The 24,439-nt window shown below is 43.2% G+C and overlaps 1 protein-coding gene across 4 annotated transcripts in view; it reads right to left on the bottom strand.

The window, feature by feature from the left end:
- Positions 1-24,439, bottom strand: part of exoc6 (exocyst complex component 6) — a 77,241-nt gene that overhangs the window by 33,695 nt on the left and 19,107 nt on the right. For all 4 annotated transcript variants that reach the window (XM_080788819.1, XM_080788820.1, XM_080788821.1 and 1 more), the window contains exons 3-12: positions 20,995-21,042; positions 20,380-20,470; positions 19,608-19,653; positions 17,247-17,300; positions 16,968-17,118; positions 11,443-11,592; positions 10,293-10,361; positions 5,627-5,710; positions 4,841-4,887; positions 4,568-4,688 (exon numbers count right to left, since the gene is read on the bottom strand). In XM_080788819.1, coding sequence (XP_080644945.1) covers positions 4,568-4,688; positions 4,841-4,887; positions 5,627-5,710; positions 10,293-10,361; positions 11,443-11,592; positions 16,968-17,118; positions 17,247-17,300; positions 19,608-19,653; positions 20,380-20,470; positions 20,995-21,042 — 861 coding nt within the window. The remainder of the gene's footprint in view (positions 1-4,567; positions 4,689-4,840; positions 4,888-5,626; positions 5,711-10,292; positions 10,362-11,442; positions 11,593-16,967; positions 17,119-17,246; positions 17,301-19,607; positions 19,654-20,379; positions 20,471-20,994; positions 21,043-24,439) is intronic.

Raw genomic sequence — 24,439 nt, 5'->3', positions numbered from 1 at the left:
ACTTAGTTGCACGCTGGTGTTACATGCCGTAAATAGCGGATATACAACGCATCACATTCGTGACACGTTGTGGACACTGGGCGCTTTTAGGGCGTTCAGCCAAGCTGGAATGTTGCCCCATTGCCTTGCTGATCTCTCTAAAAGGGAATGGACACAGAATCGAATTGAAGGGGGGAGGGGGGGGGCTGCAGCGGAGTTAGTCCACAGAGCAGAATCGATGACCATGTCTGTCAGAGGGACATGCCAACCTGGGTGTCATGTCTAAGGTCCACAGTGCACGTTTCTGTATTGAGTCGCTCCTTGCTTCCATTTTCTCCATCGCATGCAATGCACACATTGCTTGCCAAAATTTTACCATTCTAATCCAATCTCTCTCTCTTCTCACACTTCATTTCGTGATTAAATGGGCGAGATGAGATGCATGTCAGTCTTGGCACATTTAAATCAATTGCCCTAAATGAATAGGCCTAGTGTAAATAAACAACACACACACATCTTTTGAGTCAGCTATTTTGTGAAAAAAAAAGCCGTAGGCTACGCTTATAAAAGTATCAAATCAACAGACATCCGTCATCTCATGTTGTGTGCGGCTGTGCGCATGTGATAGAAAGGGAGGGAGTGTGTGCTTATTTAGAAGCTTTGCCAAACATATTTTAACTGTTACACATGCATTACTTTTTAAAATAAAAAATACAACCAACCAAGACATCAGACAAATCACACCTATTACACATATCATGCCCGACAGGTACAGGTACACTTTAAAGGCTCTACTTATCTAACTTAGATAGCATTTTATGTAGACATAGCACTATAGTCTATATGCATAGTTTTTTTATATAGATATTCCACTGTTAGGTTCTTAGCCTTATGTATGATTCATGATGACAATTTATATGTATATAATGTATTACCATGTCCTTGTTCGTGCTTATTGTAAATCGCTCTGGATTAAGAGTGTCTGCTAAATGCCTAAATTGTAAATTGTACACAGACAATAGAATGAAGATAAGTACAGACAAAAATAAAAACACCAGCATAAATGACGGTGCTTTTTTACGCCGCTATGGTGGGATCTCTTCATAAACGTGTCTTCTACTGTATGGTGGGATCTCTTCATAAACGTGTCTTCTACTGTATGGTGGGATCTCTTCATAAACGTGGCTTCTACTGTATGGTGGGATCTCTTCATAAACGTGTCTTCTACTGTATGGTGGGATCTCTTCATAAACGTGTCTTCTACTGTATGGTGGGATCTCTTCATAAACGTGTCTTCTACTGTATGGTGGGATCTCTTCATAAACGTGTCTTCTACTGTATGGTGGGATCTCTTCATAAACGTGGCTTCTACTGTATGTTATGGTGGGATCTCTTCATAAACGTGGCTTCTACTGTATGGTGGGATCTCTTCATAAACGTGTCTTCTACTGTATGGTGGGATCTCTTCATAAACGTGTCTTCTACTGTATGGTGGGATCTCTTCATAAACGTGGCTTCTACTGTATGTTATGGTGGGATGTCTTCATAAACGTGGCTTCTACTGTATGGTGGGATCTCTTCATAAACGTGGCTTCTACTGTATGGTGGGATCTCTTCATAAACGTGTCTTCTACTGTATGGTGGGATCTCTTCATAAACGTGGCTTCTACTGTATGGTGGGATCTCTTCATAAACGTGGCTTCTACTGTATGTGAACTCATAAAAAGGTTACTGATCTTCACTCTCTCTCTCGTCCCTTGGTCTGTGGGGTGATTTATGGCCCCCCGAAAACAGCATGACAGCGTCGTTAAACATTGACATAGGGAGCCTGTCGCTGTTTTCTCTCTCTCTCTGTATCTCACAAACACACACACCCGCACACAGTCACACACACACCCGCACACATAGAAGAGTGTGTAAATCAATGGGCTAAATGAGCACAGCCTGAGATGCGACAGAGAACAGCAGACAAACGGCTACTGCCTCCCTGCCTCTCTTATTTACACAGAAACACATTAAAACCAATGCATGCATGTAGAGGTCAACCTATTAGGACTTGAAGCAAGATGAACACGTACGCAAACGTGCGCGCACAAACGCACACACACGCACACACACACACACACACACACACACACACACACACACACACACACACACACACACTTCTTGAAGTCTTGAAAACACATGCTCACACGGATATCGTCTCTGTCAGGTGGAAACCTCATGTGTCCAGAAATGTCACTTTTCAGGATTCAAACTCAAAAAGAGCAAAAGTAGCAGATCTACAAGCTTAAAACGCGTCGATTTGCGCCAGTTTTCGAGCTTGTTGAACTGCTACTGTTGAATGCTTCTGTGTAATGCTGTAGTAGTATGTATGATGAAGTACGGTATTAATTTACACATTTTAAATGTAAATTAAAAACATGAGGATAAGAGGTCTACACCAATGATTATACAGGTAGACCTACTATGACTTATAGCAAATACATAAGATGAACTAAGATGAACACACACACACACACACACACACGCACACACAGATACTGAAGATGAATACAAGTGCGCAGTTGCGCACACATGTGCTGTAATAGAGTCTTGAAAAGACACACGGGCATACATACAGCGAAATGCTGAATGAATGAGTGAGTGAGTGAATGAGTGCGTCATGCAGTGTGGCGGGGTCACGCCATGCTGTGCCACGCCAGGCTCATTGTGATTCAAAGTGTTATGATTAGGAGAGGTTCAGGGGGGGGGGGTTACACTACTCCAGTCCTACAGAAAAGAGCCGGCTGCCAAGTTGGATCAGTATAGTTGGAGCATATATTATACACAGTCAACTCATGTTGAGTGTGAGTGTGTTGGTATAACTCTGAGATTGTACAAAGTACTGTACAAACACCCAAATGGGTCCATTTGGTAAAAAAGATTGTATACTCTCAAGAGCAGGCCCAGAGTAACAATGGAACTTAGAGGCGCAGCAGCCTGCAGGGCCCTGTGCGAGACTATAGGTACAGCTGTTTTCTTCTGTCGAAACCGTATTCATACTTCATAGGTCACAGACACCGGAAGCCCCGCTAGTGTTTTTGGACGTCCAACAGTTTCTTAGCCACTTGGTGGGAGGAGACTCAAATAGCAGATCTAGTCGGGGAGCAGCGGCGATCCTGCTGGCGTTGCGCTGAACGCACGCCAGTTCATTCACTGGGTGACACAATCAAGTGTCGTTCATGATTGTGTTATGCCCTTTGATTTGGTCCTGGGAGGGTTGAGCCATCACTGCTCAAGCGATACAAATATATATATTAAGTGTCTATTACAAAGGTTAAATCAAAGCCAACGTGTTTCAACTGAGCTGGTCTTCATCAGGGTAAGTATCATACTTGCCCTGTTAAAATACGTTCATCTTATGTCCTCTACTCTTCCCTTTTTGAGTGCTCTCTTTTTCAGTCATGGCTCCCCTGTTGATCCTAGAAGCGCCATCAGTCTACGTTTTTAACTTTCTCCATTGAGCACCTGGTTGATTTGACTTTTTCTATGGATAAATTAAGACTTTACTGCATAGTTGCTGTACAGAACTCGCAGAAAAAACGTCACATTTTCAGGAAATTGTGAAAATGTATACGACGAATGTCACTGAATGTCTGTTTTCACATTGGATTTGTGACGGTGACGCTCTCTTTTCGTGGGAGACGGCATTACTTGTTAATTGCTAATAACACAAACAAGCAAACACAGAAACAAACAGAAGAGGACAAAGTTCAAGGTGTTTTGTTTTCACAGCCTTGGAGAGCACCGTTTTCAAACTGGCGTCATCATGGATGGGTGGGTGGGTCGGAGGGAGGGGCAGAGTGGTCGAGGCCAAGGGGTAGACCAGGAGCTTTGTTAGTCCTCTTTACCCCAGGCTGTGCAGCCCTGTCTGGGGGCCGTTTGCATAATCCTCCAGGTGATTTACAACTGACTGGAGCCCAGCGGCAGGGAATATGCAGCCTTAATCTGCTGTTATTGTTGCAATCTGTCCCTCATTAAGCCCCAATGACCTCTTCTCTGGTCGTGTGTGTGTGTGTGTGTGTGTGTGTGTGTGTGTGTGTGTGTGTGTGTGTGTGTGTGTGTGTGGACCTCATGTGTGTTTGTGATTGTTTGTGTGTGTGTGTGTGTCCTCTCTCGTGTGTCTGTGCGTGATGACCTCTGCAGTGTGTGTGTGTGTGCATGTGAGTGAGTGGACCTTTCTGTTGTCATCCAGTGAATTGATGTTCTTACAAGCTGAATAGTCCCCAGCAGGCGCCATTATCTCAATGAACTCTCCCCACTGTCTCCTTAAACACTCAGTCAACTCAAACTAACTTGCTTGCTATGCTTATTTTGGGTGGGGGGGTTGAACCGCAACACTTCTGATCAACTAATGCAATGGATTAGACCATGTGGAGTCCACATACATGAATTTGGAGTGTGTGGTGTGTGTGTGTGTGTGTGTGTGTGTGTGTGTGTTGATGTGATGTCAGTATGTGCAGTAGGACAATGCCCTTTTACGCACCACAAACATTGTACGCCGCGTGTGTGTGCGTGCGTGTGCGTGTGTGTGTGTGCTTACAGAGTGAGTGCGGAGCACGGCGATGATCTTGGACAGGGCCATGTTCCACAGCTCGTCAGTGAAAGCTCTGGTCACCAGCCCCCGGGTTGCATGGAGTATATGGTCCTCCACCACAAAGAACCTAGAGATACAAATCACACACACACACGCGCATGCATCAATGTGCGTGCACGTTTATGCATATACATACATACACACACTAACAAACAAACATCCAGTACCAAGTGTCTTATACTCTAGTCACAGTGTGTGAAATGTGGACTGGCAGCTTACCCTACAATCTGATTGAAGTATCTTCTGTAGCCCTCTACTGTCTCGTGCTGGACAGACAAACACGCACACATGCAAAGGAATGAAGGCATGTTATTATATAAAAACATGCAAAGGCATACAATTTGATCCACAGCATTATAAAATGGATTAGCTGTGCCACCTTCAGAATATACTGTAGCAATATGTAGTTAATATAATTTCACGTCCATTGGTGACATTAGCTCATAACCCGCCACGAAACCCAGTCAACTACCACCATAGACAGAAACCCCCCGGCGCTGTACCGCCACCATAGACAGTGCTCTATTTCCATATATTATTATAATATTCGTCCGTTTCCGGTCCCAAAAAAACAGCTAGCAAGAATTGGCTAAAGCTAATGTGATCATCGTCTATTTAAAATGCACATACTGTACGAAATGATGACGATGTCATGTTTTGCGAACTAATCAAATCCTATAAGCCTGATTTATACTTTGTTGCATGCCAGTGCTGCACAGCCTCATAAAGCATATTTGGACTTCATGTTTATTCAGACTTCTGTGGCTGTTACGTACATGTATTAAATGTGTTCAAAGGAGCACCCATTTTCAACCTTAACTTCATATAATGTTGTCCTCACCAATGCTCATTATAAGATGGCAAGTCTGCAGCCGTATGGATGCCTTACTCCGAAGACCACCAGCAGCAAAGTGTCAAGTGTCAAGTGTGTGTGTGTGTGTGTGTGTGTGTGTGTGTGTGTGTGTGTGCGTGTGCGTGTGCGTGTGCGTGCATGCCGTGGCTCACCATGTTAGCCTGTGGTTGCAGCACCAGCCTGGCCTGTTTTTTCCTCTGTTTCCTGTAGTAGTTCTCAAACGTTTCCCGGTCTCCCTGCAGAGAAAACACATTCCAGCGGTTTGAACGACGATGTGATGTAATGGCAACTCAGATGTACTGTACGTCTTCAATCATTCATTCATTCCAAATGGGGGAAGCTGAGCGACCGCACAACACACAGCACTGTACATTCATTCAGTTGTGCCGTGAGACAAGGCAAGGTGTGACAACGCATTATAAATTGTAATATATTGTTGCTGTAGGTCAGAAACCTCCTATCTTCATATTCTTTCCATTCATCCGAACAGAAAAGTTGTATTTGATTGCATTAAACGATGATAAATGACATTAAACTCACTTTGTCACTCACTTTGCCACTCGATTTGCCATTCACCACTCAGTGTGCAGCCTTTTTCTTCTTTTTCGCCTTAGGCCTTTAGCACCTCATTAATATTGGTGTGCGCCCTTCTCCTACCCATTTATCGGCAGTTTCCCATAGCCCGAGGGGACGGGACGATCGGTTGAGACTGTGATTGGTTGAGCAACAGTGGCCCAAATAATTCTTTCCACCATCCTTCTAGCAGTCTAAATACAATTAAAATACTGGAGCTTACATAAACATAGCACCATAAAGTAAACTGTAAACATTACGTGAAGAGCAATCAAAACTAACCCCTAGGTCTTAAATATTTTCAAACCGCAGTCATACCAGGTTGCTGGCATATACTAAAGATTTCTGATGCATGATGCAAGCTTCGTACACAACACTATTACAATATATTTAGTGCCTTACCTAATAATTTATCTTTTTGATTTATCCATTTCACTATCAACTAACAATCTAGGACAAATTTGCTGAGACATACACACACCTGAGGCAAAGCAGAGAATCTGCAACATTTTTGGCACACTCAGTTGTACTTCCCTCTAGTTACAATAACATGGGACCTCGTAGCCTCATTCCAAGGCTTATGGTCGATTGATCATGAGCATCCATTTAAAAAAACACGCTGAAAGAAATGACTGCTGCAAAGGCTTCGTGTTTTGAGGGAAACAAAAAGTGCCACAGCTTTAAAAGATTTGTTGGACATATCCTAACACAGAACCACTTAACCATCAATAGCTCAATAACACAGAACAGTTTAAGTATAAAAGGCTGGCTAAACCACTTACATTGCATCAATGCATTCAACCCTTTACGCAGATTCAGATGTTAATTTAACTCTGAACTCTGTGGAACCTATTAGCTAACGCATATGAGGACATAGAGTAAGTACCATGCATTGTTGTGTGCTCACTGTGCTGCCAGTACAGAAACTGACTGAATAAACCATTAATCCATAATCCAATAATTTAACTACTTTACGGTTTACAAACAGTTGCTGAGATAATACAAAGTCGATGACTAAATGTATTTCTGACATGACCTTCGCTTCTCTCTCTCTCTTTTTTTTTTAATAGTGGAAAAGCACTCAGTCGACCCGCAGACAGGCAACGGAGGCCAAAGCTAACAGTACCTGAGGCAGCCCCACCTGTACTGGGACAAGTCAGAACCCACCCGTCACATGTCTGATTAAAATACACAACTACACCGTGCAACCCAGGAGTGCTTATTTAACTCAAATGGAACCATTTGCACTGCACTCTGAGTGAAATGAAGACTGAGGATTTTGCCGCGTACACTCTCTTGATACTTTTCAAACCGCGTCGACTGTGAGGTGAGACAAAAGGCAGGAGGGTGGAGGGAGGGAGGGAGGGAGGGAGAGAATGCGACAGAAAGACGGGGGAGCAGCGAGCAACAGGTAGATGAGAACGGGAGTAAAGTAAAGCCTAATTTATACTTTAGTTGTGTGTTGGTGTCGTGCACAGATCTACAAGCTCAGTAAAATAGCAGATGTACAAGCTGGTGAGCTTGTATATCTGCTATTTACGGCATGCAACGACAGCAAAGTATAAATGAGGCTTTAGAAGGAGAGAGAAGAGTGGGGAGACAAAAGATTAGGGCAAAGAGCCTCAGGGGTTTGAGATGACAGTGATAGGCTGAGATCATTGTCATCTTGAAGCCGTTTGTCCTGGACAAACCTCACTAATGGCTCTTTTCCACTAGAACTTCACAGATTCTGAAAGGTTTCAGGATAAGGAAAATTCCATGTTGTTAATCCTTTATAGTCGAAAATAGGCAGAAGACGTTTACACAGCACAGGGACCTTAGTTTATAAAATATAATCCAAATGTACTGTGTGTAAATTTCCCAAACTGTTTGTTTGTTTACTACTCAGACATAATGTGGTGGTAAGCATGCATTCTGTGTGAAGGAACCTCTTTTAAAAAAGAGACGCCCCCCGGGCACGTTTGTCTCTGGCATTTGAGACACTCCAAGTTGAAACACATACCGTTTCATGCTTATGAGGTCACTAATATGACTATAGCCCCAGTCCAAGTCATTCAGAGGTGTAAACTGATATAAATGTTTACTTTGTGTTTGTGTATGTCTGTATTCGAACACCTGAATGTAAAATTAGTGACATGTTTCTTTAATGAACCGTGTGTGTGTGCGTGTGCGTGTGTGTGTGCGTGCGTGTGTGTGTGTGTGTGTGTTTGTTTATAGACTCTTTGTCTCTCGTGAGCGTGTTACAAGAGAAAATGTCAAATTCCAGATTGTTGTTTGTTTTTTAATCAACTTTGTGTACTGTATGTGAACCCTTTGTGTCCTCTGTGTGTGCCTGCTTGTGTATGCATGTGTGTGTGTGTGCGCGCGTGTGTGTTCTTTGCAAGGGCCCTGTAGCCCCTCTTGGCCCAGTCAGAAGTCTGTCTTCTCTCATTAGTGGGGACTCTAGTCAGGGAACAGAAATGTGTGTGTGTGTGTGTGTGTGTGTGTGTGTGTGTGTGTGTGTGTGTGTGTGTGTGTGTGTGTACGTGCGTGTTCGTGCGTGGTGTGCGCGCGCGTGTGTGTGTGTGTGTGTGTGTTCCCCCCATTGACTCCGCCAGTCACCAATTTAATCACTTGCTGTTCGTGCGCATCATGAATGGAGGCAGCTCTACACTGTTCCACCGTTTTGTTTTGCCACGAAAAAGACAAGGTTACCGCACGGTCAGTCCTATTAGACCACTGCAGTGTGTTTCTTTGTTCCTCTATGTGTAAGTGTGTGTGTGTGTGTGTGTGTGTGTGTGTGTGTGTGTGTGTGTGTGTGTGTGTGTGTGTGTGTGTGTGTGTGTGTGTGTGTGTGTGTGTGTGTGTGTGTGCGTGTGCGTGAGCGTGTGTGTGTGTTAACTACTTAACCCTAATGTCTGTTATTTGGGCATATCATTATAGGTGAAAATTGTTAAATAATATCCGCTATAAGTATACAATTGTGCTTTAAAAAAAAAACTGACATGCCTCAACTTCACAAAAATTGCCTGAATATCAAAAGAAGCTAAAGGACTTTAAGAATATAAACTTTGTGGCCTGGGCCATGGCTCAGTGGTCCAGGCACCTTGGCTGGTGGTCCAGTCTGGCAGTGTGCCGTGGGTCCCGATCCCCACGGCCTTTGCTGCATGTCTTCCCCCCATCTCTCTCCCCATCAGCCTACTGTCTGTCCCTCCATAAAATATATAAAATAAAGGCGAAAGCCACAAAAAATATATAGAAACGTATATAAACTTATATAAAAGAATATAAACTTTGATGCTTTCAAATATATATACATAGATGCTTTTAAAGGGCTTTTACAGTACGTGATTAACAGCACGCATATCTGCAACTGCATGCATGTTCACTGAAAGCGCACGATGGGCAAGACCTACGCTGTAGAGTGCATAATCTGTGCTGGAAGTGCTGGAATTTGGCGGAAGTACCACTCAAGGAAATTACGTTGGCGCTTTACAAATCGGTTTACATTCTCCGTGAATGAAACACGTGATTGGTCAAAAATTATTAGTATTAGGGGAAATACATCTGGCGGCTGTTCCGGCCCGACACTTCCGGATATGCAGTCTCTGCCTTATGTTGTGACCAGGCTTTTCTCTTGGCAGATGAGTAAGACTGGGACTGAGGCTAGGGAAAGGTTGTGACCAGGCTTTTCTCTTCGCAGAGGAGTAAGACTGGGACTGAGGCTAGGGAAAGTGACCAGGCTTTTCTCTTCGCAGAACTGAGGCTAGGGAAAGTGACCAGGCTTTTCTCTTCGCAGAACTGAGGCTAGGGAAAGCGTAACGCACTTACAGTATATCCCATAACCTGGAGTGACTGCTATGGCGAGTTGGTTGTTGGCTGTTCAATTATAGCTGGACGGGTGGTTGAACACCAGTATACTGAGTAGAATAAAACATTTGAAGCTAAAACGGGGGAAATCCTGCAAGCTTAAAATGCTTTTCAACTGTTAGATTAGTGATTCTCAACATTTGCAATTCCAAGTAATTTGACTTGTTTTCAAGTGAAAATAAATTTACTTGAAAGCAAGAATAATGATTTGTAGGGCTCTGAGTCATGGTGATGATATTGCAATATATTATATGATATTGCGTGCGCTGTGCACACAAGGCTGCATAATATTATTATGCAATATTATTATGCCCTGGTTGTGTGTGTGTGTGTGTGTGTGTGTGTGTGTGTGTGTGTGTGTGTGTGTGTGTTTGTGCAATGTGCACGGTGACCTACCAGTACAGTGTAGATGTGCAGACATCTGTAAACTGGTGAGAAGTCCACCAGATCCTGAGCTGTGAGAACCTGTCAACAGACAGATGAAAGACACATGAAGAGGACATTCCCAGTTGGCCTCACATTACCAGACCATCAGAGATCACCTACCGCTACGTCTGGTGACTAAATTCAACGTTAGGCGCTAGAACTGTATTATGCTAATAACTGCATTGCAGGACCAATGCAAAGACTTCAGGGCGACATTTCATATTGGGATGGTGTCAGGATCGGTTTACAACAAATTGGTCCTCATTTATGAAACGTGCACAGACCAAGCAAAATAGGCCTATGCTGATCTCACCGCAATTGTCAGCATTTATCATTCTATCGTCACTTTGACTTGATCGTACGGTACGCTCAAACGTCAGGTCCTCAGCTTCTGCACGCAAATGTTTCACATCTTGCTGTAGGTGCAGCATATAATGTCTGACAATCTGACAGGCATCTGGACACATGTATCCACTCCAAAATGTATTGCGATTATGATGCCAGATCTATCAACACACCATTCTTAGGCTGTGATTGACCAGGTACGACATCCTGTTGATGAATGAGGGCCAGTGGGTGTAACGTGGGATGTTGTTTTTCCCCATTGTTTTGGCAACTAAGTCGGATTTTAAATCTCACCAGACATTTCGGTTAGGCAGTTCTCAGATTTTCAGGCTGTGAAGCTAGTTCTGAGAATACGTGCAACAGTACGCACACACACACAGACACACACACACACACACACACGCACACACACACTCACGCGCACACAGCAGGAGACTGCTAATGGATGGATAGACGGATGGTTGAAAGCTGGGCTAATGGACGGATGGGAGTGCAGGTGCAGTCAGACAGACATTCCCACATCACATGCTTGCCGTCTCTCATTAGGTCATGACGGTAACAAGGCGGCACAAACACACACGTTTCTCACATCCCATCCTCTCACACACAGTGGCAAGGATCCCACTGTGTGCCTGCGTGCACACACACACACACACACATACACATACACACACGCACGCACACACATGCACGCACACACACACAATATCAATTTAGGCATTTAGCAGATGTCCAGAGCAACTAACAAGTGCAAAGTTGCTTGTACGTTCCTCACCTCTTCATCTCCTTCTTCTTCCTCTCCGGCATCGTCCATCATCTGACCGTTGTGTGTGTGCGTGCGTCCGTTGAGAGAGTAAACGGGTTTGGTGTAGTGACCGCTGGCCTGCTTGGCGACCACTGTGTTAAAGGTCCTGTGCTGCTGAGCCTGGCGGTGGTAGAAACACAAGGTTATTATAGTTTCACATTTTTCATTGGGCTTTTTTTTTATTCATTTTTCTTTTCGTTTTGAGTGACGTTTCATTTGAAATTTCAGTTTAGTTTTGATTCGTTTTCTAGGAATTATCCAGGCTGTCGGGAATAAATACAAAATTAAAAAGTAACTCCAATATTGTTCAATAGTCGATCCACACAGTCCGGGGGGGGGGGGGGGGGGGGGGGAAGCGTTCGTTAATTCGTTTTGATTCGTTGTGCTGCCTTAGAATGGCAGTTTGGTAAATGTGCAATAATTCTGTCATTTAATTAAGTTAGTTAAAAGGTGAAGTGTATTGTAACAGGTTTTACTGCCCTCCAGTGGTGGAAGTAGAAAGTGAAACGAAACTCAGTAGGGCCAGCATTTCCTAGTAAAACAAAACTCAGTTGAGTCAGCCATTCCCCACAGAACAGTGAGCTGTGTACATGGTCTGCTGAGAATTCTTCTTATATGCTTTTGCCTTGGACATTATTTGTCTGTAAGTACATTTTAGTTGTAGTTAATCAATGGGATGTTATATTTCATGATGAATGATTGCAACTTTCCTGTGTAAGCTAGGTTGTTTGTTTGGTAATAGTGTAAGCACATGTTAGCTTAATAACATTTAGCTTACTGCAGCAGTGGCTGCAGTGCTTTCTGTGTGTCAACTTTGTGTTCCTACTAGTTTAATGCAATTAGCCTACAAGGCATACTATTACTCACACACATAATACCTGTGGTAATTCCTTTGTTGTGTTTATTTACAGTACATGTGTGCTAATTATTTTTTATGTTTATTTCTGTACTGTTTCAGTTTTACAAAATTACCTGTGGAGACTTCAGTAAATTCAAGAAAAGTCAAGCCTTGTCTCTTTATTGGAGGATCTCAGAAAGTGTTAACTAGCTGTCTAGCTGCACATAGGCACGTGTTGCAAGGGCAGCACAGTAAAAAGACAACAAGTACAGCGGGCTCCGCACAAGATCATAATCAGCAACCATGAGTCTACGCTCAGGAAAGAAATACACAATGAATGTTAATGATGAACAAGAAGAGGAGAAAGAGGATTCAGAAATCCCGGCACTAACAGGACAAGAGGAGGAGCATGAGGCATTTCAAGCTGATTCTGTCAAGTCTTCGCACAAGTCTTCGCACAAGGCTTCGCACAAGTCCTCTCACAAGTCTTCAATCAAATCTAAATCTAACGCATCCTCTAAGGCATCCAGTCAGTCATCACGATCTTCGATAGCGTCTTTATATGTAAGAGCACTGGCTAAGGCAAAGGCTGCTCAGGCTGAAGTGGCATTTGCTAAACAAGAAGCTGAAGTGATCAAACAAAAGGCTGAACTTGACGCCACCTTCCATATTCTCCAGTCTCAGAGGGCTGCTGCTGCTGCCTCTGCTGAAGCCGCAGTATACGAGGAAGCTGTAGAGAGTGAAAGTGAGGACGATTCATACCAGGACGTGCAAGAACACCCTGTTCTACAACAAGCTCTCAACTCAGCACAACGTACCAGAGAGTATGTGCAGCAGCATGATAATCAAACACTGATGCCCCCTGCTCTACAACAATCTGTCATCCCAGCACAACATGCTAATCAAACACCTTTGCCCCCGCTTCTTCAGCAGCCTCTCAACTCAGTGCAACGTGCTAAAGAATACGTCCACCAGCTTCCCAAGCACTCACCAGTGAGTCCACCTGAGAGGGACGAGAAGCCTTTAAGAACCCCTGGTGCTAATCCAGCTGTTGACAAAAGCACCAATGTTAACCAACTTCCACAGTATGGAAGTGTTGAAATTAAAAGAGAAGAGCCAACAAAGAGCACACAACCAACCAAGACATACCTCAATCTTCCTCAACACTCAGGCAATCCCTTTAAAGGCTACTACTCACCTGAGCCTCCAGGTGCACAAGACTTTGCTAGATACCTGATACGCAGAGAATTGATCAGTTCAGGTCTTCTTCAATTTGACGATCAACCTGAACATTACATGTCATGGAAAGCGTCCTTTCACAGTACAACTAAGGACTTAAACCTGTCAGCCAGGGAAGAATTGGACCTGATGACAAAATGGCTTGGGCCTGAGTCATCAGAACAGGCAAAAACCATCCGCTCTGTATATGTTCTCAAACCTGAAGCAGGCCTCTACACCGTCTGGCAACGTCTGGAAGAATGTTATGGGGCGCCAGAGGTCATCGAAGATGCACTGCTAAAAAAGATTGACAACTTTCCAAAACTAAATAACGGAGACAATATCAAGCTAAGAGAACTAGGTGACATTCTCTTGGAATTGGAATGTGCCAAAGAGGATGGTTACCTAACAGGCCTCATATATTTGGATACTCCTCGTGGGGTAAAACCCATTGTGGAGAAACTCCCATACAGCCTCCAGGAGAAATGGAGAGCTCTGGGATCCAAGTACAAAGAGGAGAATACAGTGACTTTTCCACCTTTTTGTGTCTTCTCTAGGTTCGTGAGAAACCAAGCAAAGGTGAGGAATGATCCAAGCTTCTTCTCTCCCACATCCGACAGTTATTGTACACCACAAACAGAGAAACCTGCAAAGTCCAGCTGGAAAGCCTCTGTAAGTGCACACACGACTGATGTTGTTGCAGAATCGCTGGATGATAGTGACAACATACCTGTTCAACAGAAATTGGAGGGACCAAATATGCAATGTCCTATACACAAGATGCCCCACCCACTGAAAAAGTGTAAAGTATTCAGAGGAAAACCCATGGAAGAACGCAAAGCATACCTGAGAGAGAACAGAATTTGCTACAGATGCTGTGGGTCCACGCAACACGTGGCGAAAGACTGTAAGGTGGCAATAATGTGCTTTGAGTGTAATAGCGACAAACACACCACTGCCTTGCATCCAGGTCCTCCTCCTCAAGAGGCTTCAGAGAGTATTCAGGCTGACAAACAGGACAGCGGGGAGCCAAGTGGGAGTACAGTCACCTCAAGTTGCACAAAGATATGTGTAAGTGGAGAAAGCCCACGCTCCTACTCCAAGATCTGTTTGGTAAAAGTACATCCTGCAGGACAAAAAGAGAGAGCTATTAAGATGTACGCGGTGCTCGATGAGCAAAGTAACAAGTCTCTTGCCAAGACAGAGTTCTTTGACCTCTTCAAGGTCGAGGCCAATTCATCTCATTATACACTGAGAACCTGTTCAGGGACAACAGAGACGTCAGGTAGAAGAGCTAGTAACTTCATCATCGAGTCTATTGATGGAAAATTACAACTTCCTTTACCAACCCTAATCGAGTGCGACATGGTTCCTGATGATAGGACAGCAATACCCTCACCAGAAGTGGCACAGCATCACTCCCACCTACGGCCAATTGCCAAGAAGATGCAACCTGTGGACCCAGGCGCTCCAATCCTCTTGCTCTTAGGAAGAGACATCTTAAGGGTGCACAAGGTGCGTGAGCTAATAAACGGGCCCCACAATGCTCCCTACGCACAGCGACTAGACCTAGGATGGGTCGTCGTGGGTGAAGTGTGCTTGGAAACAGTCCACAAACCATCAGAGGTCAACGTATACAAAGCAAACGTTCTGCAAAGGGGTCACACATCCTGTTTCAGCCCATACCCAAAAGGCATCCAAGTGACTGAAGGCTACAGTGGTATGATACAGCATCGTGGTACCAACTCTACAGCCTGTAAGGAAGATGCAGGTCCCACAGAGAGGACAGACAACCTTGGGTGTAATCCAAGGATGACGACAAATCAGCACTACCCATGTCCCTGACCATCATGGACAAACATTTCTATCAGAGCAGCTCACACTGAGCTGATTCTATGTCAACTGACACCTTCACCAATGCTCTGAAGAACAGAATTGTGAAGATGTTTCTGAGACCAGTCTCAGAGTTCTTAGTTCCCCAGCCAGACTTCTTGAAAGAACTTTTACGTTATTACTTGCTTCCAAGGACATTCCCTTAAGGTTGATATAGTGATACAATGTTATTGTACCAAAGCGGGGAGTGTGCTGCCTTAGAATGGCAGTTTGGTAAATGTGCAATAATTCTGTCATTTAATTAAGTTAGTTAAAAGGTGAAGTGTATTGTAACAGGTTTTACTGCCCTCCAGTGGTGGAAGTAGAAAGTGAAACGAAACTCAGTAGGGCCAGCATTTCCTAGTAAAACAAAACTCAGTTGAGTCAGCCATTCCCCACAGAACAGTGAGCTGTGTACATGGTCTGCTGAGAATTCTTCTTATATGCTTTTGCCTTGGACATTATTTGTCTGTAAGTACATTTTAGTTGTAGTTAATCAATGGGATGTTATATTTCATGATGAATGATTGCAACTTTCCTGTGTAAGCTAGGTTGTTTGTTTGGTAATAGTGTAAGCACATGTTAGCTTAATAACATTTAGCTTACTGCAGCAGTGGCTGCAGTGCTTTCTGTGTGTCAACTTTGTGTTCCTACTAGTTTAATGCAATTAGCCTACAAGGCATACTATTACTCACACACATAATACCTGTGGTAATTCCTTTGTTGTGTTTATTTACAGTACATGTGTGCTAATTATTTTTTATGTTTATTTCTGTACTGTTTCAGTTTTACAAAATTACCTGTGGAGACTTCAGTAAATTCAAGAAAAGTCAAGCCTTGTCTCTTTATTGGAGGATCTCAGAAAGTGTTAACTAGCTGTCTAGCTGCACATAGGCACGTGTTGCAAGGGCAGCACATTCGTTTTCTAAGTGAGTTTGCTAGTTTAGTTTAGTTTATATTTGTTGAAGAGGCTTAGTTCTATTATTTTTGGTGTTGTGTTTTATTGGAATATGGGGTAGTGAGGGGCAAGATTCAACAAGGCAAGGAAAATAGCAAAAATAGAAAATAAACAAGTTCACAACATGTGAACTTTGGCACATGCCATTGGCGCACATGGGTGGCAAACTGGAACTGGAAGTTTGATGAAATGTATTGCAGTCAATGAGAGCCAGCTGGTCCAGCAAGTTATGAACAAACATTATTTCTGAATGATTGCGACCTTTGTCATATAATTCAGAAATGTAAAAGAAGGTTGTTTTATGGTCACTGGTTTTTTGATGTGCACCCTACATAGTTTTGTTACAGCACCAAATATCGTTTCAGGCTAGGTTGTAGCCGAAAAGAAACACCAGTGTCGTGGTTGTGAAACTTGCACACTGCACACTGGATGATGCTAAAAAACTTCAAAGGTTTATTTAATGGTTCCTTTACACCAGGGACGTCTTTCTTCTTTATTATCTGACGTCGGCCCGGCACCTGGTTTTCAGTGGTGCGGATGTGCATGCTTTATTGTGCGGTTGTGATCAACATCATGGAATGAAATGTTCTGAATGGAGTGTGTAGCAACCTGTCTCATGGCAGTCTCTCCCACTTTGTCAGAGTGTTTCCTGATGCTCTCCAGGAAGTCCTTCAGGTCTGACATGGACACCTCCTTGATCTCCTCTCTGAGTTTGGGAAGATTCTCCGCCATGATCCGACAGAACCTGTACTTGCTGACCCTGTATGGACAAGAGACACCGGAAACATAAATACATTCACACTGGAAACGCAACGCAACTTTTACAGACCTGTATATCGTAAAACTAATTGTCAACGACTCTCCACATCTGCATAATTTTAAACCTACCTGGGGATGTAGACATTCTCCAGCTGTTCCATGGTTTTCAATGCAGCGTAATACCTAAACAGACGGAACAAAACAACATGTGTGTTAACTTACATGTGAAGAATTCGCATCGTGAAGAGAGAGAGAAATGGAAAGACAACATGCTAAACCTCATCTTAACTACATATTTTTTATATATTGTTGGTAAAAACCAAATATGAAGAACATTGCCTGACTTTGCTTGCATTGCATGCCTCCTAGTTAGATTTCCCGCTGGTTCTGACCCTTAACCACTTAAATTCTGCATACTTTAGTTTATTGGAGTCCCCCAGGGGTCTAATACTGAGCACCCTTCTTTTTACCATCTACACTACATAACCATGATCGTGTCAAAAATAGTCAATCTGCAATTTCCCAGAATCTTCGCCCTAGAATAGGGAATAGGTTCATTTGGTTAAATCATATCGGGCTTTTTTGGGGCATTCTGATGCATGTTTACCAGAGATTTCTTCATCTCATTGCTCGTATGTATTGTAAAAAAAGAAGAAGAAAATATTTGACGAAATTCATCAGGATCAATAAAGTGGAATCTGAATATGGAACACAATGGCTAAACGGCATCCTTGACCTTTGTGCTATACATCAGTGGTTAAATGATTGATGGATACATTTAGTTAGGAACCAAATGGACACTTACAAGTCTGCAACACAGAGTTATGGGGGTCTGTGGCCTAATGCTGGGGCAAATGGTGGTCCTTAAAACTAAAACGTTTGAGAAACACTGCTATACAATATACATATTGTAGCCACTGACATTACTGATATCACGCCATGGATATGATGAATTTAATCCATCATTGGATCTAGTCGTGGCATTATCATATCAAGTTAGCGTCAAGTCACACAAGGTTCAGCCAGAGGTCACCGTGCTGGGCTCCCATCATTAGACTGATGGGCAGGCTGTGGAGGGATCTAATTGGTTGGTAAATGAGTGTAAAATGTGTTGGATACACATGAACAGAAGACGGCTTCATAAAAATCTACCGGGCCAAACGTTTGTCAATGTGCATAGCTCCCCGGGCCGGGGGTCACAAAGGCCCCAAAAACTAGCAGGTGGCATGACTTCAAACAGAACGTTGATCTGAGGAGCAACGGCACATACGTGCGCTGTATGCTAAGTGCGTGCTACATGTGAATTCTTCCCCATTCCCAGTAACCGTGTTTAGGACATGTCATTAGTGCTTAGAGGAGATGCCATGCACACACCTTCAAACACACACACACACACACACACACACACACACACACACACACACACACACACACACACACACACACACACACACACACACACACACACACACACACACACACACACACACACACACACACACACACACACACACACACACACAGGGTGGCTAGCAAGGAAGGGCTAATTGCCTTCATTTGGCTGTGGGCCGTGACAGGGCTACAGTGAGGGGGCCTTGCTGTGAACAAGGGCACACTGAGGGTCAATTGTCCTTCCAGTGAATGGCCCCTTCCTTTATGGAGGCCCCGGCAGACGGTAATGAACAAGGAAGGGTCATTATTTTCCGTTCCCGAGTGAACTTGGCTCCCTCCTTTTTTACAGATCTACGTGTAAATATGACCTGCTGTGCCGGCCAAAGTTCACGGGGTAAAAGTGAGGTTTGACTGAACCCCAGTCCCCAAAACGATGGCGGCGGTTGAGTTGGAGAGTTAAGTACAGTGGTGATCACAGATCTGAGATCAGAGTTAAGTACAGTGGTGATCACAGATCTGGCCACAAGACTACACCTACTGCCTCTTTGGTACAGTCTACACCCTCTTAAACTGGAGGACTTCACAGTTTAAGCCCAATTTTATACTCAGTCTATTCAAATAGCAATAGCTGCTCTACAAGTTCACAAGGTGTTGCATTGTGGGGGCTCGACTGGTCAATGCAAAAACCACATAATTGCAATATCCTAGGTTCAAGTATTGGGTCATATTGTCTCACTATCTCTTCCTGTCACTGTTCACTGTCCTGGCTAATCAAAATGTAGAGAGCATGTGAAACACAGACTAGTGTCAATCAGGCAAACATTATGGAACTAACAACACACCAAGTTTTCAGACTGGTAAAACAGATACAAAATGTTTAATGGCACTTTGTATACTTGATCCCCTTACAATTGAATTATAAGCGCCATGAATCCAAGTCAACCAATGACGAAGTAAGTAATTAAAGTGCATAAAACAAGTCTGCGTATCTATCAACATCTGTTAATACAGCATCACAATCACTTTAGCCATTTACAGTTCATATGTCGGCTATTCACAAATAGCAGATCTACAAGGCAAGCGGGAACAGGAACATACCGTTTGGTCTCCAGCTGCTCCTTTAGTTTGCTGTACATTTCCAGAACTGCAAAGACAACAGGAAAAAGCTCGTCATCATCAACAACAAACTTATACTACCGGTATATTACAAAAATATTGGATGAAACTATGTATTGGTTTCTCATGCTCGTACTTTTCAGTTGAACTGAAAGTGCATGAGAGGGGGTGCTAGTTTGAATAGTTAAAACATTCCCTCCCTCCCCCATCCTGTATCTTTTAGTTACTTTTTTTTGGACAATAAAACTCAGAAGACATCAAAATGTAAGGAAAGATTGCAGACACCTGGTCACATCACATCACATCCCATGGAGGAACTTCACCCAGTGCTGCCCACAGAGCAGCGCGGAGGGGGGTTAAGTTATGGGTTAAGTGGCTAGCTCAGGGCCTGGACGGTTAGCTCAACCGCCTGGGCTAGCCGTTAGCCGTGGGTAACCGCAGTTTAGGGTGGATATGGGTCATTAAAATACATTATAAATTAATATCGGATAAACCGCGGGTGAAATAATGCTGGAAATAAATTAATGGCATCTATCTGTGCGTGGGTGTGCATCTTTGACCTTTCTTGTAACCACTGCGCTATGACTCCATCCTCTTAGATCAACATCATTTATTTTGTATGTGTGTATATACTGTCAAACTACCTACATAATGACCTTATGCAGACCACATCCATCTTTCCATTAAGTTCACTATAGTAACTCACTCCACTGTGTGCGACTTAATACGTTTCATGAATGTGTGTGCATCTTACCAGGAATACAGAGCTGGAGCTTCTCCACAGTGGTGACCATGTTCCTCTGTTGGACCCGACAGCGAATCACCTCTTCCGTCTGAGCTGTCACCTGACGCACAGAGGAGGGGAGAGACAGTGTCACAGTGAGACAGAGTGTCACAGTGAGACAGACAGTGTCACAGTGAGACAGAGACATTGTAACAGTGAGACAGTGTCACAGTGAGAGACAGTGTCACAGTGAGACAGACAGTGTCACAGTGAGACAGACATTGTAACAGTGAGACGGTGTCACAGTGACACAGTGTCAGAATGAGAGACAGGGTCAGAATGAGACAGAAATAGGGTCAGAGTGAAAGAGAGAGAGACACAGTCAGAGCGAGCGAGGCAGGGTCAGACCAAGAGAGAGAGAGATAGAGAAGGTCAGAGAGAGAGAGACAGGGTCAGATGGAGAGAGACCGGGTCAAATAGAGTCAGAGACACAGATAGAGAGAGGGTTTGGAAGGGGAGACATCAATTCAACACCATTAAATGTCAAGGTTAAAGAACAGTCATGTCTAACCACTTCTTCAACCTGATGAGCATGCACAGCACCACAAAAACTGTGCGTGCGTGCGTGTGATGGGAGTTGCTCACCTCCCTCCCAGCCTCCTGCAGTCTTCTGTTAGTGTCTGACACTTGGCCCTTTGCGGGGGAAAAAGCAAACAAATACCATCCGTTAATGATGAAGTAATTAATCGACTAATCAATTTATTCTTTGACAGTTTGTGTTTGAACTTGGATTAGTGATGTATTAGTTAAAATGTCTAATATGTGCTAACACAAATGTGAATACCCCTCATCCATATTATATATTAGAAGTGATGTTCTTTAATGGCTGGATGTATGCATGTCTGTGTTTGGAGAACTTATGAGCTTAGGGTTAGGGTTTACCCTATACATTTTTAAATTAATCACATCAAATATTTAATATATATATATATTATTTTAAACAAAATGTAAACCACTAAAATAACTATTAGTTGCAGGCTTGGTATCAGTTTTGATTTGACCCTTGACCTCATTCTCCCACTTGGTCCAGCATGGATTCCAGTCTTCCAGAACAACTTTTCATCTCATACATTCATGAAAGTTCCTTCACGGTTTGATTGTTGTTCCAACAGGACACACTGATAGTGGCAGGGCAACGCAGAGGTCAACAAGGCCACCAGTGATTTTCAACCTTTTTAAAAAGGACCCCAAGTTTGATATGCATGTGTTCATGGACCCTCATGATTGTTAATCTCTGGGACTCCAATCTCCACAGTACAATCCTCAATGTTCATTAACGCTGAATTTGGGCGACGCACAGAAGCTCAAAACACAACGGTTCGCTCTGCGTTTTGGGCTTGTGGATCTGTTACTTTTAATACTTTTGTGCGACGCTGTAGTATGATCAAGTGGGGCATTCATTTACAAAAAAATAGAATATGAAGATTAGAGGTTTTGGCCTGACAGCAACGATATCTTAATTCATCCATCATCTATCACCACTGTACCTATCTGCCTCACCCTTCTCTCCCCTCTCTTCATCCCTGGTTCTCTGCTCCTCCCATTTCTCTCTCGCTGCGACTGCTCAGCCTTGTAATCAGCTCATTGTCCATGAAGGGGCAGGGACAAAGGCGGATAAATTCAGATTAACCAGGCAGCGGGGACTTGAACCCGCGGTCGGCACGCTGGGCCTTTCATGAGCCCTAATGGCTTATGACAGGCCCTTTCTCACAGATTCAGTGACAAACTTCTCGATTCTGGATGGGGATTTTTGAACTCTCGGCTCTTGTCAAACGGTTGAGAGCCATGACCCAATTGACCACTGGGCCTTCCGATGACAGCCTTTCAATGGGAGTCCTCTCCACAGGAACAGGGGGCGACAACAAGACAATCAGTGTCTCTCCTCCGACGCCATACCAAGAAGATTATTACGCATTACACAGACTGTTTAGAGTTAGTTTTAATCATTAGGATAATGCGTCCACACAGAACAATTTTAAAACCACTTGAACCCTAGCATCCCTGTTCTGGGGTGAAAATTGCAGAAGCTCAAAACACACGTTGCATCGGTTGCGTCGGTGGTAAATAAATGTACATAAAGAGAACGCGAGAGAGAGATTTTGTAATAATTAACAACAACGTCATGTGACTGTTTGGACCTACGATGATGAATGAAACAGTACTTTTATGATTGTGTGAGAGGTGTCTATAAGTCTAAGCATCTGGGGATCCTAAAATATGCATTTTTTTAGATGAACAGTCTGTGTGTGGTCCTAGCCTCGCTGTGGGCTGTCACACAATCCTAATTTATTTCAAGTCTATAAGCTTGTTGTTTGAGCAAAGAATTATTGTATCGTATTGTATCTGCTAGAATTCTATGAAAATAGTTCTAGATAAGAAAGAATAAGAAATTGTATTATCTGTATTATGAATGCCTCTGTTGTCTGTTCTGTTTTATGTGAGCGGACCACAACAGGGAAAAGTCTCTATAGACTTAATTGTGTTGTTTTATCCTCAAATAGTTTTTTTTACCCTCAAATGCATTGTGATAGCTTCAAGCAATTAAATCACACATGGCGTGTGTACGATTTGAAAATGAAAATGCAATGTGATTTGCTTTTGCTTTTTCATTCTGTCATAGAATGAGCACACTTGGAGATGAAGAAAAAGCTAATCGCATTGCATTGTTCATTATATGAAGGTTACATTTTTTTTTTCCCTAAATTAGCCCTTCACTAGATCCCACCCCAAAAAGCGATTGTCCAATGCCAATCCAAATAGTTTAGCAACGGTTGCTATGAAGGTCAAGCTTTCTTCGCTGCTAACGTGCCTTAGGGGACTTAGTGAAGGGCTAATTACTTTTTCATTTTAATATTGTCCACTAATTAGCAGGGCATTTTTTGAAAATTGAAAATAAAATGATCCTTTATCATTTTAATTGCGTCATAGAATGAGAACATTTGTAGATTAAATGTAAACGCTATTGCATTTTAGATGTATTTTTGTCTCAAGAAATGCATTAACCGCTAGGGGTTCCAATCGACGCGTCCATACGACGTCTGTAGACATCCTAGCGCATGCAATTGCGCTAGGACCTGAAAAATTCTCTTATTTCAATTGACATTTTGTATTTGCCATTTCATTTGAATTTTGGCAGCCTTATGCTTCCATAGAGAGCCATGCCAAACGGTGAGGATGCGAAGCCCACGACCAATGGCCAAAGGGTGGCGCTATAGCACTCAATTGAAAATACAAACTTTGTCCACGCATAGCTCATGAACCGTTTGACCGTCGATACACATACAGTATGTGTCGCCTCATGCCGAGGACAGTGTTTCGTGCTATTACTTTTGACCTCTATATCACCCGCCATTTTGAATTATATGAAAAACTGTTCAAATGTTTCTCCTCCCAGGATCTTTGATCATAATGCATGCAAATGTCTACACATGAACTGGACCTATACGGACAAAGGAATCTATAGTACTTTTATTAAGTGAAAAAATGAAGGTTTTATGAGCCAATGGAAATTGCTGTTTTGTGAAAAATCTTCTTTTGCCTATAATACATACATGCAGCATCATATATGCTTATGAAACTTTACAGTATGGTAGAGGGGCATGCCAAATAGCACGGAAACCAGCCTCACTCCAAAAGTCATGGCAATTGTTTCCACATGTTCTTTGACTCATGGGGAACACATCTGTTACTTTGACCAGTAAGCTCCACCCTCAGATATTCCGCCATTTTGAGCAGTTTGAAAAATGCTTATAACTGATTTTCTGCCTGGATCTTTGAGCGATTTGCGTGAAACGTTCTACACACAATCTATGGACCATTATCTGAAATCCCAGTTGAAGATAAGTTTGTACGTGAGAAAATGTACAGCGAACACACTGTAGAAATGGATGATGATCCCCAAAACCAGGACACACATAATTGTCATCACAAACACTGAATGATTTTGCTGTTAACAACAGAACAACTGATCCGGATAGCACAGTAGCTACTGCCATTGGAACACAAGGCCAAGGGTTCAATCTGGGCACTG

The sequence above is a fragment of the Protomyctophum bolini genome (assembly GCF_963924005.1).
Source record: "Protomyctophum bolini genome assembly, chromosome: 18".
Classification (NCBI taxonomy): domain Eukaryota; kingdom Metazoa; phylum Chordata; class Actinopteri; order Myctophiformes; family Myctophidae; genus Protomyctophum; species Protomyctophum bolini.
Note: the sequence above shows the minus strand (reverse complement) of the source record. Positions and strands in the feature narration are given on the sequence as shown.